Below are 14,203 nucleotides of genomic sequence, written 5' to 3'. Positions count from 1 at the left end.
CCCGGGCAACAGTCCCGCCCACAGCGCTGACTTCCGGTCCGCGCCAGCAGCTGTGCCCGCCTGCCCTGCCAGCACGGGAGGTCGCCGGTTCGAATCCCGCGGGGTGCGGGAGCAAGCCGGGTACTGGGCCCATTAACAAATGTGATCGGTTTGCTTGGTCACCGCGTTCAGAGCTGAAAGCAGGTGCTGTCATGTTAATGTAACCCCAAAACTGGGCTGAAACGTCAGTTCTATGATCCTATGATCTGCTCAGCCCTCCTTTCAGCATTCGGTAGTGTCATCTCTGATGAAGCAGGCTTGTCTGCCTTATGTCTGGGCTTATTCAGCCTGGAGAAAAGAAAGTTCCCAGGAGACCTTAAAGCAGCTCCCAGTGCCTAAAGGGGAGCTACAGGAAATCCGGAGGTCCCTATTAACATTCAAGGCCAGGCTGGATGGGGCTTGAAGCAACCTGCTCTAGTGGAAGGTGTCAGGGGGGTTGGGATGAGGTGAGCTTTAAGGTCCCTTCCAACCCAACCCATTCTATGATTCAGGGCCACCCGCAGCACAGCAGCACCCAGCACCTTCCAGAGCCACTCGCATGGAGTGTGGATAGCTCCAAGTAAACCCCTTAATTCCAGGGGGATGAGGGGTGCCCTTGGGCACACGAGGAGGGTTTAGCCCGTGTTTAAGCAGCGGGATTTATCCAGGGGATCCGGTGCCAGCACAACGTGGGAGCTTTCGCAAGCCCTGTGCTCACGGGGAGCGGGTTCACCCAGGGCCAAGGGCCATGAGGAGCGGGATAACTGGACCTGGCAAGAGATGTCCTAAGGGCTATGGCCACAATACTTGGGGATGGGTTGGCCTTGGCGCATCCCAAGACTCCTTTTCCCAGGACAAAGCACCGTGATGCCAGGGGCTACACATGAGTCTGCAGAGGTATTCCATCTGTGATGAGCCCTGTGGTCCCCTCTGCCATCCCCATGAAGGGCTATTGGGGTTATTCAGGATGATATCCCCCCATCACACACCATAGAATCATAGAATAGTTAGGGTTGGAAAGGACCTAAGATCATCAAGTTCCAACCCCCCTGCCATGGGCAGGGACACCTCGCCCTAAACCATATTACCATCTTGCTCTGCACACAAAGATACAACAAGCTCTAGAAGGAAGCTGAGCCTTACACTAGGGCTGGCATAGGAATGGAACAAGGAGGTCGGGGGTCTCAGTGTGAGATGCCTCTGGCCATGGCAGCATTGCCTGGGGTCTTGGCACAGGCCTGAGTTTTCCCTCCCCGCTCCCCATTGCCTTCATCAGGAGCCTCGTGCCTTCCTCCTCCTCCTCCCTCGCAGCGGGGTCTCAGCTCTGTTTGCAGGGCAGCCCCGTGGAAACCAAATCCGTAAATCCCGGTGGCATTACAAAACGTGCCTTGTGTAAGCCCCTTCAGTCCTGCCCGGCGCTCAGCCCGGCCCCACCGCCTCCCCACAATCCCTGTTGTGGTAAGAGCCTGGCTGAGCTCCAGTCCTGGGCTTGGGAAAAGAGCTCTGCACGGCCCCATCCTCACCCAGCTCCCACAACCATGGGCCCGAAGAGTTAAGGCTGCAATTGCTCCCCTGCCCCATGTGTGCTGGGTCATACCCAAAACACTTGTTTTGCCACCCTTCTGCACCCATACATGTGCTCAGCACCATCCCTGTCACATCCCGGGCTCCCTTCCCTCGTGGCTTCACCCCAGGAATGAACAGGGTTCCAGTTCCCAAAGCTGCAAGCAGGAAACCATCACATTATAAAACAATGATCTGCTCGTGCTTTCTCATTCTAAGAGCTGAAAAGGGACCCATATGGATGCTGCCTTGGGAGGAGCTGGAGCGCCCTGGGATGGACCAGCCCTTGGAGCATCCTTTGCCACGGATCTGTCCCTGCAGCCGGCCCTTGCCTGGAGCAGCCCTGACCGGCTCTGCATGCAGGGATAGCAGCCAGCCCCCGCCTGCCCCTGCCCCGTGCTAATGAGCGAGTTACACAACAAGGAGCTTTTATACTTGGTTAATCGGGTCCGGCATCCCAGCCCCTCCACGCACGCTCGGGCTGGCCCGCGCAGCCCCAGCTCCCTCCTTCCCTCCCATCAGCTGCCTTTTGTAATGCTGGAATGGGGTTTCTTGCCGGGGCTGTGCTGCCTTAATTACAAAGCTGCAGTGAGTTGATGCCTTGTGACGGTCTAATCCCAACCCGCTGACTCTACAAAGCTTTTGCCCCGCTATCTGCCTGCTCCACTCCGGCCTTGCCTTCCGTGCGTCCGTCTGGGTCCCCGTGCACTGACCCTCAGTTCAGCTTTTCTATCCCTGGTGAGTATCCAGGGCTTTTCCCACCTGGAATAACTGCATTGGAGACTCATCCAGCCCTTAACACGGCACTGCTGGGGTTGGGATTGGTTTTAGCCTAGCAAAAGGGGATGCTCGCCCTGTAGATGGTAGAAGTGACTGAGCTGGAGCCAAACATCCCTTGCATTGCCTGGGCTTGAAATCAGTGCAGAAGGCAGGAGCAAGGGTGAGTGATGGAGTTAGGATGAAGGCAGCCCTCCTCCTCCTCGCAGGGCATGAGAACAAGGTCTTTCACCCAGACTGTGATGGAAAGATGCTGTGAGGATGATGGCCCAGCCTTGCAGGCAGTGATGGGCTCTGGGCTGGAGCAGTGGGGCTTGAGGGCTGGGGGAACACTTTGGGGATAGCAGGGTAGTAGAAATAACAGGCAATAAAAGCACTTGGCTGGTTCCCTGGCCAAAGCTGTGCGCTCACCTCTGCACACATGAAGGTGGTCTGAAACAAACAGCACTGGGTGAGCTCATGGGGCTGGGGGGTCCTTATGAGATGTCCCCAGAGCCAGAGAAAGGATGGTGTCAGATGATCAATACCCACATCTTTAAGCTGCTTTTGCAAACATCCCTGGTGCTTCTCAAGGCTGCTGCCAGGCAGAGATGCAGGCAGTACATGATGGAACTGAGGAGGGTTGGGGGTGTCCTATGGGTATCCGCCTCCACCCTTGCCTGAGCAAGAGGAGCAGGGATGGGGCATAGGGGGGATACAGAAACCATCAGGATCCTCACCACTGCTGATTGCTCCTTCCCTCTCATAGTGTCCTGCAGCTGACAGAGGACAGCATGTCTGCCGTTGTGAGTACTGCCCCTGTGCTGCCCTATCCCCTAGCCTCTGAGCATCCCCTCCCTGCAGTGCTGGGATGGGGTGCACCTCACGCTCCCCTTACCCCCTGGCTGCTCTCAGCACACAGCCCATCCCATTGCACCCCGTATGGAGTCTCTGCCCTTCCCCATAGCTCCCTACCCCAGGAGACCTGCAGTGGGGCAGGGAGCAGGGGGGCTGGCTGTGGAGAGCCCATGTGTTCTCCTCACCCCCAGACGGGCACCTTCCGCATCGTCTCGGAGGAGGAGCAGGCCCTGCGCTCCAAGCTGGAGCGCCTCACCACCAAGGACCACGGCCCTGTCTTTGGGAGGTGCGAGAAGATCCCCCCACACACCCTGCAGAAGGTGAGGGTGGATATGGGGAATGGGGGGCAGGCACAGACTGGGGCTCCTGCTCCTTCTTGGGGGGACAGAGGAGACCCCCAGCAGGCTCTTGCGTTGGTGGGGATGCACTTACCCCCAAGTTGAGTGACCCTGAGCTCCCTGTGGTAGGATGCTGCAAGAGCATCACTGCATCCCCAAGCTTTTGGTACCTACATGGGGTGTTTTGGGGTGTGCTTCCAGGCGAAGGATGAGCTGAACGAGACGGTGGAGCAGAGGGAGGTGGCGGTGAAGGCGCTGCGGGAGCTGGTGCGGGAGCGGGCGGGCGGCGAGGACGTGTGCCAGGCGGTGGCAGAGAAGGTGCAGGACAAGGACGACTCCTTCCTCCTCCGCTTCATTCGTGCCCGCAAGTTCGATGTCCACAGGGCCTATGACCTGCTGAAAGGTTGGGAGAGGTGCTGGGCTGGGAGGCTGGGATGCAGGGAAAGAGTTGGGATGGGGAAGGAAATAAATGAGGGTGATCCCAGGCATCCCACAACACCAGAACAGTCCCATTCCTTGTCGATATATTGGACAAAATAGGGGGAAAGAAAGCATTTGGTGGTGTTCCATTTGTGCAGCAAACCCATCTGCTTTGAGCTGCATCCCCTGGAGATGCCCATGTCCTTCCTGTACATGTCCCTTTGTACCCCTGTAAGTAGCTGGTCCTGCATCCATCCTGATGCTTCTGTGCATGGTGCCTGCTGGGTTCAGCAGCTGTGGAATACATCGAGGGCTGAGGGCAGGTTGAGGTGCTTTGGCATCCCTTCCCCACACTGGGAATGACCCATAGGGACGGAAGGGCAGCCTCTGCTTGGCTCTGGCTCCAGTCCTTGTGTCAGCGTGGGGGGATAATGAGTTGTAATTATCAGCACTGGCTCCCATTGGAGCTGTTTTGTTTGCCTGTGTTTTCCCAGGAGGAGATTCCTTACTTTGTACACACAGGGAGCCCAGGGAAGGGGGCTGAGTGGTGCCACCCTTACAGGGAGCAAGGGGAAAAGGGAAATGAGGGGAAAACGTGCTTGTTGAGGTGTTGGAGAGGAGGCTGATGCGGGTTACATGGGGAGAGTAACACCGAGCACGCTGGGGCTGGTGCACTGCTGACCTGTATGGACCCTAGGAATGGGGCTCAGGACGGATGTCTCCCCATCACCAGTGCGCAGGTGGCTCCCCAGCCATGGTGTCCTCCTGATTCCTGCCTCTCTGCAGGCTACGTCAGCTTCCGCCAGCAGTACCCGGAGCTCTTCGACAACCTGAGCCCCGAGGCCGTGCGCAGCACCATCGAGGCCGGCTACCCCGGCATCCTGGCCAGCAGGGACAAGCATGGCCGGGTCGTGATGCTCTTCAACATCGAGAACTGGGACTACGAGGAGATCACCTTCGATGAGGTCAGCTCAGCAGGGAGGGCCCGATCCTGCCCCTTGGCACATATGAGCACGACATGCCTATGGACACGTGTCCACACACAGCCTCCAGCCACCCAGGTTGAAGCAAACCTGTAACCCTTTGAATTTATGCTTTGAGGGAGCATGAGAGAATGGTCCATCCCAAAGGGTTCCTTCTGTGTCCCATCCCAACGGGTTCCCTTCCTTCCCCCTGACGTGGTGCAAGATGCAGATCAAACTCAGGGGGTCCCTTCCCCAGCCCAGGTAACACAGGGTGAAGAAAGGCACCACACCATTAAATCAAGGCTCTTTAGAAAGGAGGGACCAGCAGGGCAAAGGAGGAAACTGAGGCATAAGGCACAGAAAGGGTTAGCCCCTAGCTGTGTTTTCTGCTCAGCTCTGATGACACGGTGTCACTGACACCAGATCTGACTCCAAAGGGGAATGGGGTGGTTATTGAGCATCCCCTGCAGTGCCCTCCCTGCTCTGAAGCCCTGGAGCTGGCTGTACAAGCAGGCTGGAGTCAGGCAGACTCAGGCTAATGTTCCATGGGAAACTGGAGCCTGCAGGAAGTGAGACCTAACACAGACCCTGCTGCCTCCTCTCCATCAGATCCTTCGTGCCTACTGCATTATCTTGGAGAAGCTACTGGAAAACGAAGAGACCCAGATCAATGGGTTCTGCATCATTGAGAACTTCAAGGGCTTCACCATGCAGCAGGCATCAGGGATCAAACCCTCCGAGCTCAAGAAGATGGTGGACATGCTGCAGGTGAGGAGGCAGAGCCTGCGCCCACCAAACAGGGGGCCCTGGGGGAACAGAGCTGAGGGGAGGGAAGTGGCAGGGCTGGCAGGGTTTGGACCAGAGGCTGAAGACACTTGGCTCTCCCCAGGGAAGGAGGACAGCAGAGATGTGACCATGCTTATGGAGCAAGAGCTATGAGCCTTATGGAAGGCTCTAGCTTCCCTGGGGCTGGGACTGCTGATCCTCTGGGTCAGAACAGAAAGGGGCCATCAAGGAGAGAATGGGAGATGGGGTGAGGAGAACCATGGCAGTGCCAGGGTGTCCACTGCTGCCTGCCCAGCTGTGTGTGGGCAGCACCATCTGTAACCATCTGTGTCTGGCATCTTAGGACTCCTTCCCAGCGCGGTTCAAGGCCGTGCACTTCATCCACCAGCCCTGGTACTTCACCACCACCTACAACGTGGTCAAACCATTCCTGAAGAGCAAACTCCTGGAGAGGGTGAGTGCGGGAAAGGGACCAGAGGCATGTCCCTGGGTGAAGCAGGAGATGGGAAGCGCTGCCCTGGTCTCTCCCATCTCCCTCCAGGTCTTTGTGCATGGAGAGGAGCTGGAGTCCTTCTACCAGGAGATCGATGCTGACATCCTGCCGGCAGACTTTGGTGGCACCCTGCCCAAGTACGATGGCAAAGCTACTGCAGAGAAGCTCTTTGGGCCACGCATCGAGGCTGAAGACACAGCTCTCTAACCCAGCACAGTGGTGGCCCCCTAAGCCCAGCCACCCCCTTGCCGTAGCATTGGTTGGATGACTGCTCGTGATGAGGTTGTTCCTCGCCTGTCTCTCCTTTTGCCTCCCCACACCAGGCAGCAGACTGCCCAGCAGCTCTGTCCCCCCCCAGGCAGAGCATCCTTCTCTCAGGAGCCAGCACAGGAAGGAGGATACCAGCCCTGGAGCTGTGGTGGGGGGACAGGGGAGCATCTGTTCTGGGAAGGGAGGGCTACAGAGAGGCAGTAATAAAGTGGTATTGAGCAGCAGAGCTCTGGGGTTGCTTATGGCATGTGGCAAGGAACAGGGGCTCCTTTTGGGTGCAGGCACACTGACTGTGCTGCTGGTTCTGAGGAGGCCAGCAGTGTCACTGCTTGGTAGCAGACCTCTGTTGCCCCTCCCATCACTGACTGTCCTTTGGCACAGGGGCCAAGGAACCAGCAGTCTCCGTCCTCCCTGCATCCCAATGTGAGCATCACCCCTGCCCACACAAGGACCCTCAGTTCTCAGTCATCTGCTCTAACCAGGAAAGAGAAAACAGCCCAGAAGATGCAGGAACCCAACCAGTGCCCCAGGCTCTGTGTAATTCCTGCTCAGGCAGGCACGGAGGAGGAACAGAGGCTGCAGCACCCGCTAAGACTAGGAGATGGATTTATCCATAGGAGAGTGAGGGACAAGCAGAACATACCCTCCTGCATCCTTCAGAAGCTGTTTCTCCTGGTCCTGTGCTGTGGGAGGGAGCCCTACCAAAAGCCACCATAGAGGGCAGAGGGTCCTTGCCTGGAAAATGAGTTGTGCTGATAGTAAAGCCAATTAATTCTTGCTCATGTGGAGTCAGCAGCACTGGATGCAGAAGTAGCTGTGTCCCAGGCAAGGCAGTCTGTGCTGGTTCATGAGCCAGGCATCTTCTGTTCCAGACCATCGTCCCCTCCCTTGGCCAGCAGTGGGGCTTGGAGAGGAGTAAGTTGCTGGTCTGTGCCCAGGTTATCCTCTCTGTCACCCTGGCCCTGTCGCCTTTCCTCCCTCCCAGCTACACACGGGCACCTTTCACCAGCAGAAGCCCAGACCCAAAGGTAGCCAGGGTGCTGGGTGCTGACAAGAGCTGCATTCATCAGGGCACTGGCTCCAGCTCAAACCAAACAGGACATGGGCTCCAAAGCTGTGGGGAGGATGGGGCACGTCTGGGCAGAGGCAATGGGGTTAAATGTGTGCGAAAGGCACCTCTCTGCTGCATTTGGCTCCGCACTGTGCAGGGCCGGGAAGCAGCTGGAGCCATCCCAAGGAAAGCACGTGTGACAACCCTACAACCGTCAGGCCAGAGGAAACACAACAGCACAGCTTGCTTGGGAGACAGAGCAACTGCAGCTCGCTTGTAGAAACAGAGACAAAGCCCCGTGTGCACAGACAGAACAGCACACTGCTGCCTATGGGATTGGGACTGGGACAGCTCCTGGGAGGTCGCTGTGGCTGCTTAACACTGCTGGGACACGTTGTGAGCCAGGAGCTTGCTTTGATGGGGCCACAGAATAGCACAGCAGAGCAGTGAGCATCATCCGTGCATGCCTCAGCTTCCCCCCCACAGTGACTCTGACCAAGTTCTGAAGCAGATCTAACAGCTACATTACAATGGCCAATAAACTAGAGATGGAGCACAAAGCACTGCCTCCCACAGAGCAGTTCCCATTGGTCCTGGTTCAGCCCAGCCACCCCAACAGCAGTCCCAGTTACCCTCCACATCTGTCTTACTTGGCCTGTAGGTAAAAATCTGGTGAGCTCTTAACGTCAGTCAAGTGATGCTTTTGGCAGGGCTTCTCTCTGCCCTGGGCTCAGAGGTGCCATTGTTGCTGTTGTGTTTCTTCTGCCAGCTCAAGGATTAGGAAATCCACCCTCTCTCCAACAGGGAAAAACAACACATGGTGATTTCTGCACAAACATGAGCCCAGAGCTTCACCCCATCCTCAAGGGAAGCGGTCATCACAGAGGAGAGGCCTTCTGTGCTGCAGGAACAGCTGGGCTAAAGGACTCCTCTTGTTACTCCTTTAGCTACATCAGAGCTCATATCTGAGGGAACATATTCATTTTAATAACCATGTATTCCCCCATCAAATGATCCTCTTCCCACTGCAAAGGGAGCAAGTAAGGCATGGCCTAGAAGTGACAGACTTCATCACCCAGTAACACTGCACACGGTCACTCCCTGTAGCACTGGCTTCAATAAGTCCTTTATTTTTAAATAAAGAAAACCCACTGAATCAAAAGATAACAAAATTACATTTTGCTTTGCAATGATCTCCATTTTACACCACATGGAAGAACAAAAATTAAAGAGAAAAATCAGACATTGTTTTATATATATTTATATATATCATTTGAAAGGTAAACATCAGCAGATATAGAAAAATTGCATTGCTAGTTGCAAATCATCTCCTCTGAAGCCATCAGCTCCAGAGAATCCGACTCAGAACATGGCAGCAGAGAGGGTGTCTCAGGATACGAAGCTGTTTCAGGGCAGCATTTAGGGATAGTCACAGAGTAGAGTTTTGCCAATTGGGAAGTATTTGGATAGCGAACTGCTCACCAAGAACATCAGAAGCCGCTCGGCTGTTCTAACACAGCTGCATGGGCACACCAAGGGCACAGGTCTGTTGGTCCTCAGCCCTCTCCACACCTCTTTGGGCTGGGGGTTTTGGAGGAAGAGGTTTTGCTTTCTCAAGAAGAATGCCCAGTGATCTGTCACCGGGAATTATGGTCAAGCTGACAAGTTACACAATGAGAAAACATGCTCTTTTGGGAAGCTGCTGACTTGGGCTAAGCAGTAGGGTTTGGTTATATCAAATACAAGTGGGATTTGTTTGGCCTTTTAAAGACTTCCCACTTGGCAGGAGCCATGGGAAGGGTCAACATCCCAGAAGAACTATAGCAGAGACCCTAGGAGAAAGTTCTGTATCTAATCAAAGCTCTTGCATGAACAGAGATAGACAATGAGAGCTTGTCATTCAAACAGAAGCAGAAGGGCTTTGTGTAGAGCCACCTTATGGGATATAGTGCTCCTTACTGGCATACAAACTACCTGGGTTAGGCAATGCTACTGGGAGAGGAAAAGAGAAAAGCCTTTATCCTCAAGTGATGCTTCTGAAAAGAGTTAAGAGAGACTTGAAAAGGGCTGTTCAATCAGCAGAGCCAACCTGACAAATGCTGCCCTGGATTGCAGTGTTTGTGTCCATTGATTAACCAGCAAACCCAAGAGTAGAGATGTTCAGAACACGACAGTTCAGGTTAATCCTAGAAACTCTTCCACTGCAGCATGGAAAGCTGGCATCTGCTTTGATTCATTGATGGCACTTACACTTAAGCTCCCCCAAAAGCCGAGGAAATCCAGGCCAGTGTAGCCCACATTCCCAGTGACAAAGGGGTACAGTCACAAGGCATCCCTCCCTTAGGCTGCTGTTGCTCTGAGGCATTTGAAACCTCCAGAAGGTCCTCACACCAAGAGGAGTTGTTTGCTCTTCATCTACATACTGCTTTGAGTCATTGTGGCTCTGGGACCTACCCATCAGGCAGACCCACCTAAGGAATACAGACAGGGAGCATGGCTCAAGCCAGAAACAAGATGATGCTCTTCACAACAAATGACTTACACATGCAACACAAGGCATGGGCCTTTTCTGGTCTCCTGGAAAAGGCTGAGAAGAATTTCAGTAAGCTCCAGGCAGGCATAATATTTCTAGCAAAACTTGGAAGGAATCCAGGTGACTAAACTGTTTGGCAATTAAATCCTCAAGTTGCTACTCTCTGCTCCTTTGAAGCAGTCACTTAGGCAACCTACCTTCAGCTACGCTGCTGGAGAGTTAATAGACACAAGAACTTTAGGACTGTAAAGCAGCAAATCACATGTTAAGCAAAGCAAACCCCCCTCCTTCTATGACTCACTCCCTACTGCTTGAAGAGCAGAGAGCTGAAAGTGATCCACTACCGATAGACATTGTTATTTTAAGCCTTCAAATAGACTGTAGCTAGTCGTAGGCTGCCCACAAAGGTCCTTTAAGTCAAGACTCACTTGTACAGTGCACATTGCCAGAGGTATCTCACAAGTTAGTGTCTGAAAATTCATTTACTACTGAAAAGCAAAGCCCCCAAAGCTCTGAGAGAGCTGTTACTGAAGTCTCTAGATATGCTGATGTCAAGGGAAGGAGGAAGGAAGGGGCAAGGCACCACATGTCAAAGGTCTGGGGACTTGTGACAGACCCAGGACAGATGACACACAGGTATATTGGCTAAATTCAGTACTGTAGCTAATAGTTCCCAACATCTTTGCTTAATGCCCTTTGTAACCTGTATCTTCATGAACAGGAACTGCGGGAAAACACTCAGGAAGAATGCAGGTAAGTTCACATTTGTCTTTACAGTGCAACAACACTGCCAGATCCACCTGAAAACACTCTCGATTTAGAAGCTAACCAAGGGACCATTAAAAATGCTGGTGAATCTGATGTAGTGGAAGCTGCAAGTAAAGTACCTTGTGTTCTGTAAGAGGGACTTGGCCAAAAAGCTGAGACAAAACACTTGCTTTACCTTAGCATTAACCTTCCCAGCCAGTTCCTACCGTCCTGACTTGCATGTTCTGGGCCAGTCAGTTGAACTGTTCTGCCAGTCTGGGGTCCTTGGGAGTAAGGTAGAGCTTCAGCCACTTGGGGAGCTGAGCAGAGCACCCCTCCTTTTGAGAAGGCTCTCAAGTTGAGGACAGCAGATACTCTGTTCTCAAAGGAGCTCAGATGCACATTGACCTTTCATAGGTATCTGCATGTTGGCTTATGTGATGAGCTCTTCAGCAGTATCAGTACTAAGGACTCTTCCTCTAGAACTGTCTCAAGTTGATACTTAGCACAGTAAAGATTGACTGGGGAAGGATGCATGAAGCATGGGGAGGGGAGGTTTGTTTCCTCGAGGCAGACAGACACAACCTGCATTAAGCTACAGCTGTAGTATACGATGAGAGCTGAAACACTTCTAAAGTTGTAACCCATGGGAGATAACAATCACATCCCTCTACACACCTAAATTTATGCTGTATCTATTTGATGTGTACAAGTGTTGTTCATACTCCACTTCTGTTGAAGCAAGATTTAAGTCCTATCCAATGAATATTACATGAACAGCTACTTAAGCAAAAACCTGAAGCGCCTTATGACAGACTTTAGCGGTACACAGATGCAGTATGAATAAGAGGATAACAACATAGAGACCAGATATCCACCAGCTAAGAATATCCTTGCTAACTGATGCCCTAAAATAGTTCTTAAGGAATAGCCACAAGAAAGGGCAAGTCTTGCAAGCTTTACTTGGCCAAATTTTTTCTTTGAATCAAAAAGGAAACCCGATTTGCTAACCAGGAGAATGTGCAGATATCCACAGTTCATTGTAACAGGCCAAGGTGTCTGGCCTAAGGCAGATTAAAGGAATTTCCCGATATGATAATGCACCTTTGCTACAACAGTTCATTATTGCTTTATTAAAACAAAACCCACCTCTCCAACCTATTGAAGTTCAGGGACAGGGCACTCCAAAAAGCTTGCTCCCCTACATTACCAGACTGAAGTCTTGAAGCTTGTTTCACCCTTAAGCTATAAACTAAAGTGCCTGGAACATACACCAAGGCTGAAGCAATAAAGTGCCAACTGATGTGGGAAGTGAGACAGGAGAAGAACTTTACTGACACTGTGATAAAGCAGTCCTAAGGATGGATTAATGAGGCTACAATATTGACAGAACAAACAGTAAAAAAAGATCTTTATCACAAGGTTTCAGTATCCAGATTGTCATGGGACAACTTTCCTTCTGGGGGATAGACTAGAATCATCAATAGCCATCTTGGTACAGACTATAACACCACTTGGGGGGAAAAGCACAAGTGAGTAGGCATCTTTCCTGCCAACAGCTTTAATGCTTCACACATTAAAACCAAAAGAGGATGTCTGGTTGTGAAAAAGGAATCAAGTGAGGAAGAGCCCAACGTCTCACTGGAGCCAGCAACCCTGCAGCCTTTACATAGATATGGAAGTAGTTAGCCATGCAGAGATACCATTCTAGTTGCACAGGGCTAGAGAACACCAGTTCCTCATCAATTGTAAGGCAAGTCATATGTCCAAAAACCACTTGAGAGTACTTAATTCTCTATGAAATATTCTTAAGGAGAGATTGAGCTCACAGAGAGATCCTTCAGATTCTTGATCACTGGTTTCCATTTGGAAGCCAGAGCCAGCTTCAAAAAGCCCTGGGTCAAAGAAAAGCTCAGTACCAAAAAGATGATTACATTTAAAAGGAGGCAAAGGTGACTGATCTACTCTTGGTGCAAGAACATGTTTACATAGAAACATTACATGGTATTACCAGCCTGCAGCTTTTCTCAGAGTTCCAGCATAAAGACACCCAATCCACAGACAGCTGAAGCATGGAAAAAGTTAAGTATTTTTAAGTTGATTGATTTGTGTAAGTGCATTCCTAGGAACTAAAAGGCTTCCCCTTGAGATGGTGCAAGGCTGGAACTGAACCTGCAGTCGAGCATCTGTTTTTCCAAGCCACATTTTAGTGGCTTAGAGACTGAACAATGCTCTGGCCAGTGGCTTGGTACAGGGTTTTTCCAGCACAGGGACAGAACAGAGCCTTAGTTACCCTGTTCCCTACACCTAAACAATGATGTAGATCAAGTTTTTAACCAGCAGGAGATGGGATTTTGATACTTGAAACTTCTGCTATATTAAAGCAAGCAGCCTTGAGCTCAGTAACCCTGTAACAAGTCACAGTCAGCAACCTAATTTTTCAGACAGAGCAGTAAATTACAAACCCAAGTGACTCTATATGCAAAAATGCTCTGACCAGATATTTACCTTTGCTTTAACTCCACTTTGCAAGAAAATATTATGATCAAACCCCAGCCATAGGATATCAAGGAGAATGGAAACCTGAAGCAGCAAGTGAGGGAACAAAATGTTCCCAAAGGGGGAGATACACTGAAGTGATCTAGAGTCTTTGGGTCAATTATTCAGAGCCAGATACAGACTGCTCTGTGTCTGAGCAGTGAGACTTTGTCTTCTCCCACTGGCAGATGGCATTGGCATACTGTACCACAAGCTTATCCATCCAGGTGAGAGGTTCTGGGAACAGTACAGACCCCTCAAAAAATCCCAGGTGGCCTCCATGAAGGGGCAGCACATACATGACATTTTCTCTTTTCTCTGTAAAACAAAAGTAGGCAGAAAGTTCCAGGTTAACATCTCTGAGCTGAGAACGAAACAGTCTTGTTGCGATAAATCAACTCAACCCTTGGCATAGCATCTGAACCAAAGGAGCAATCGTATAGGAAGCAGGAATGCAGGAAGGTCAAAGCCACTTTGAAGTTCAAAGCACATAACCTTACTGCTTCGCAGGACAGGGCAGTCTGCAGGAGCAGATCCCAGTCAGTACAGAGGGTGTCTGAGCAATGCCCGTGTTTCCACAAGAACACTCATTCTTTAACACATTCACATCTTTAAATCACGTACTGTGGAACTAGAACTGTTAATATCATGTCAAGCTGCACTAAGCACTGATTGTACATCAGCCACCTTGTTCCATGTATAGTGAGAAAATTCCTATGCTTGCTTCTGTCTGGAAGCAGCTGTGGATAAATTCTATGCTCACAGCTTTCAACCAGGAAAAGAATGAACCCTGCTTCCTGTGCACTACTTGTGTGATGAAGCAACAGCCAGCTCCCTCTCCTGAGCTTCTAGAGATAATTTGCCCTT

At 51.6% G+C, this 14,203-nt stretch overlaps 2 protein-coding genes across 2 annotated transcripts in view; one reads left to right on the top strand and one right to left on the bottom strand.

Moving 5' to 3' along the window:
- Positions 1–3,296: 3,296 nt before the first annotated feature.
- Positions 3,297–7,264, top strand: RLBP1 (retinaldehyde binding protein 1). Its single transcript, XM_061371348.1, has 6 exons — positions 3,297–3,515; positions 3,735–3,936; positions 4,740–4,918; positions 5,528–5,686; positions 6,048–6,158; positions 6,246–7,264. Exons 1-6 carry the CDS (start codon positions 3,366–3,368, stop codon positions 6,402–6,404), a joined length of 960 nt encoding a protein of 319 aa, XP_061227332.1. The 5' UTR covers positions 3,297–3,365; the 3' UTR covers positions 6,405–7,264.
- A 1,364-nt stretch (positions 7,265–8,628) lies between these two features.
- The window catches only part of ABHD2 (abhydrolase domain containing 2, acylglycerol lipase), a 29,251-nt gene continuing 23,676 nt past the window's right edge, over positions 8,629–14,203 (bottom strand). The window contains exon 10 of the mRNA XM_061371347.1: positions 8,629–13,654. Coding sequence (XP_061227331.1) covers positions 13,458–13,654 — 197 coding nt within the window. The 3' untranslated portion in view covers positions 8,629–13,457. The remainder of the gene's footprint in view (positions 13,655–14,203) is intronic.

The sequence above is a fragment of the Neopsephotus bourkii genome, unplaced genomic scaffold, assembly GCF_033783945.1.
Source record: "Neopsephotus bourkii isolate Nb327-2 ecotype Australia unplaced genomic scaffold, CSIRO-AGI_Nbou_v1 NB_1572, whole genome shotgun sequence".
Classification (NCBI taxonomy): Eukaryota; Metazoa; Chordata; class Aves; order Psittaciformes; family Psittacidae; genus Neopsephotus; species Neopsephotus bourkii.
Note: the sequence above shows the minus strand (reverse complement) of the source record. Positions and strands in the feature narration are given on the sequence as shown.